Source organism: Hordeum vulgare, chromosome 4H, assembly GCF_904849725.1.
Source record: "Hordeum vulgare subsp. vulgare chromosome 4H, MorexV3_pseudomolecules_assembly, whole genome shotgun sequence".
Lineage (NCBI taxonomy): Eukaryota > Viridiplantae > Streptophyta > Magnoliopsida > Poales > Poaceae > Hordeum > Hordeum vulgare.
The window spans coordinates 36,694,124-36,696,004 of NC_058521.1; the positions used below are offsets into that span (position 1 = coordinate 36,694,124).

The 1,881-nt window shown below is 52.6% G+C and overlaps 1 protein-coding gene across 1 annotated transcript; it reads left to right on the plus strand.

Annotated features, from left to right (window-relative positions):
• The first annotated feature begins 274 nt into the window (after positions 1-274).
• LOC123447754 (thioredoxin-like protein CITRX, chloroplastic) lies at positions 275-1,133 on the plus strand. The gene has a single exon (XM_045124406.1). It carries the CDS (start codon positions 349-351, stop codon positions 907-909), a length of 561 nt encoding a protein of 186 aa, XP_044980341.1. The 5' UTR covers positions 275-348; the 3' UTR covers positions 910-1,133.
• The last annotated feature ends 748 nt before the right edge of the window (positions 1,134-1,881 follow it).

A 1,881-nucleotide genomic window follows, 5' to 3' on the forward strand; every position in this document is an offset into this window, starting at 1 on the left:
ATGTTAAGAAAGACCGTTGAAAACCCCAAACATAAAAATAATAATCTGAAAAGCTGAAAATGCGTGCGAAAAATAATATTAATAGAATCAAAATAAAACGCTTAGAACATGACAAGTGACGATGACTAAAAACACGCTAAATAACAACCTCATACGAGAGCGCGATCGAGTCCAGCGACCGAGCTCAGGTTTTTTCTTGAGGGGTTGGGCCGGCCCATGTGCGCCCCCGATTTGGATTGGGTTGGAAAAAGTGAAAAGAGTCCTCTTCACTTCAGTGCGCACGCAACCCAAACCCCTTCAGTTCACCTCGAGGATAGGATTTTGCTCGTCCCGCAAACCTCTCCGGCCATGGCCTCCTTCCCGCTGGCATCCGCCGGCCGCTCCCTCCCCCCGCAAGGCTTCCACCACCCGGCAGCCGCGACCACCCGCACCGTCTCCATCCCATCCCCCCCTGCTTCTTCAAAGGGCGCCGCCCCCCGCAGCCTCAGCGCCAGGAGCCACCGCGACCGCAGGCCAACCGTTCGACGGAACGCCGCGGAGGCCTACGTCCCGGGCTCCGGCAAGTACATCGCGCCGGACTACCTCGTGAGGAAGGTGTCGGCCAGGGAGCTGGAGGAGCTCGTCAGGGGGCAGCGGAGGGTGCCGCTCGTCGTGGACTTCTACGCCACCTGGTGCGGGCCGTGCGTGCTCATGGCGCAGGACGTCGAGACGCTCGCGGTCGAGTACGAGGACACCGCGCTGTTCGTCAAGGTGGACACGGACGAGGAGTACGAGTTCGCGAGGGATATGCAGGTCAGGGGGCTGCCCACGCTCTATTTCTTCAGCCCGGACCAGGGCAAGGACGCCATTAGGACCGAGGGGCTAATTCCGATCGAAATGGTCAGGAACATCATCGATAACGAGCTGTGAGTTCAGTTTAATGTCTCTAGTAGCTACGCTTTCTAGCCGAGTCTTGTACTAGTTCTTAGCGTTTATTTAGGCGCAGTCCGCGTGGTTGATTGGAGCTTTGTGTTGCTCCGTCCTAGGTTCCCGTGTGCAAGATCTGCATGAGCAGAATGTAGCATCATTGTTCGAACCTGAGACTAACGAATTGGTTCTCTATTGCACCATTCTTGTGTGCATTGGCATTGAAATCTTTGTTAGTTTTGTATGCACTTGATTTTGTCTTTGATCTTACTGCGTATTTCCTTCACTTTGGATGCTCTTACTGGTGGTTCCTGCTGCCGCCACACTCACGCCCCTCTCCCACAACCTCACACCGCCGCCACATCTCCTTGGCGGCCTCCGCTGATGGAGCATCAGCCACCACTAATGCCGCTGCTGTGATCCTGCCTCTCTTCTCCTTGTAGTTGTTGCAACAGGAGGACCGTGAGCCACCGCCTCCCGCACTAGACGACGATGTCTAGGCCGTCGAGGATATCGTCCTTGGTACAGGAGCAGCATGGGCTGCCGAGACGGCCGTCCATGGCGCCATCACCGTTGTCCTTCGCGCCTTCTTGGATGCAATCGCCGCCACCACTTGCCCCTGTTGACCATTTGACAAAAAGTTAGGATCCGGGGCGTCGACAATGTAAGCCTTTTTAACGTGTCGACAGTCCAAGTTTTCATTAGCATCTGTTTTCATCTGTGATATTTTCATCTGTCAGTGAACATACTTCCGTAACGTTTATTGATATTATTTGGTAATTCTTACTTTTAACTCGTATAAATGTCTTCTCAGTTACCTATCATACTGAAAGCCTAAAACTGCATTGCATAGTACTACCTCTGTAAACAAACATAAGAGCGTTTAGATTACTACTTTAGTGATCAAACGCTCTTATATTTCTCTACGGAGGGAGTACTTAATTAGGCTGTGAATTTACAGCGGACACAGTAAGC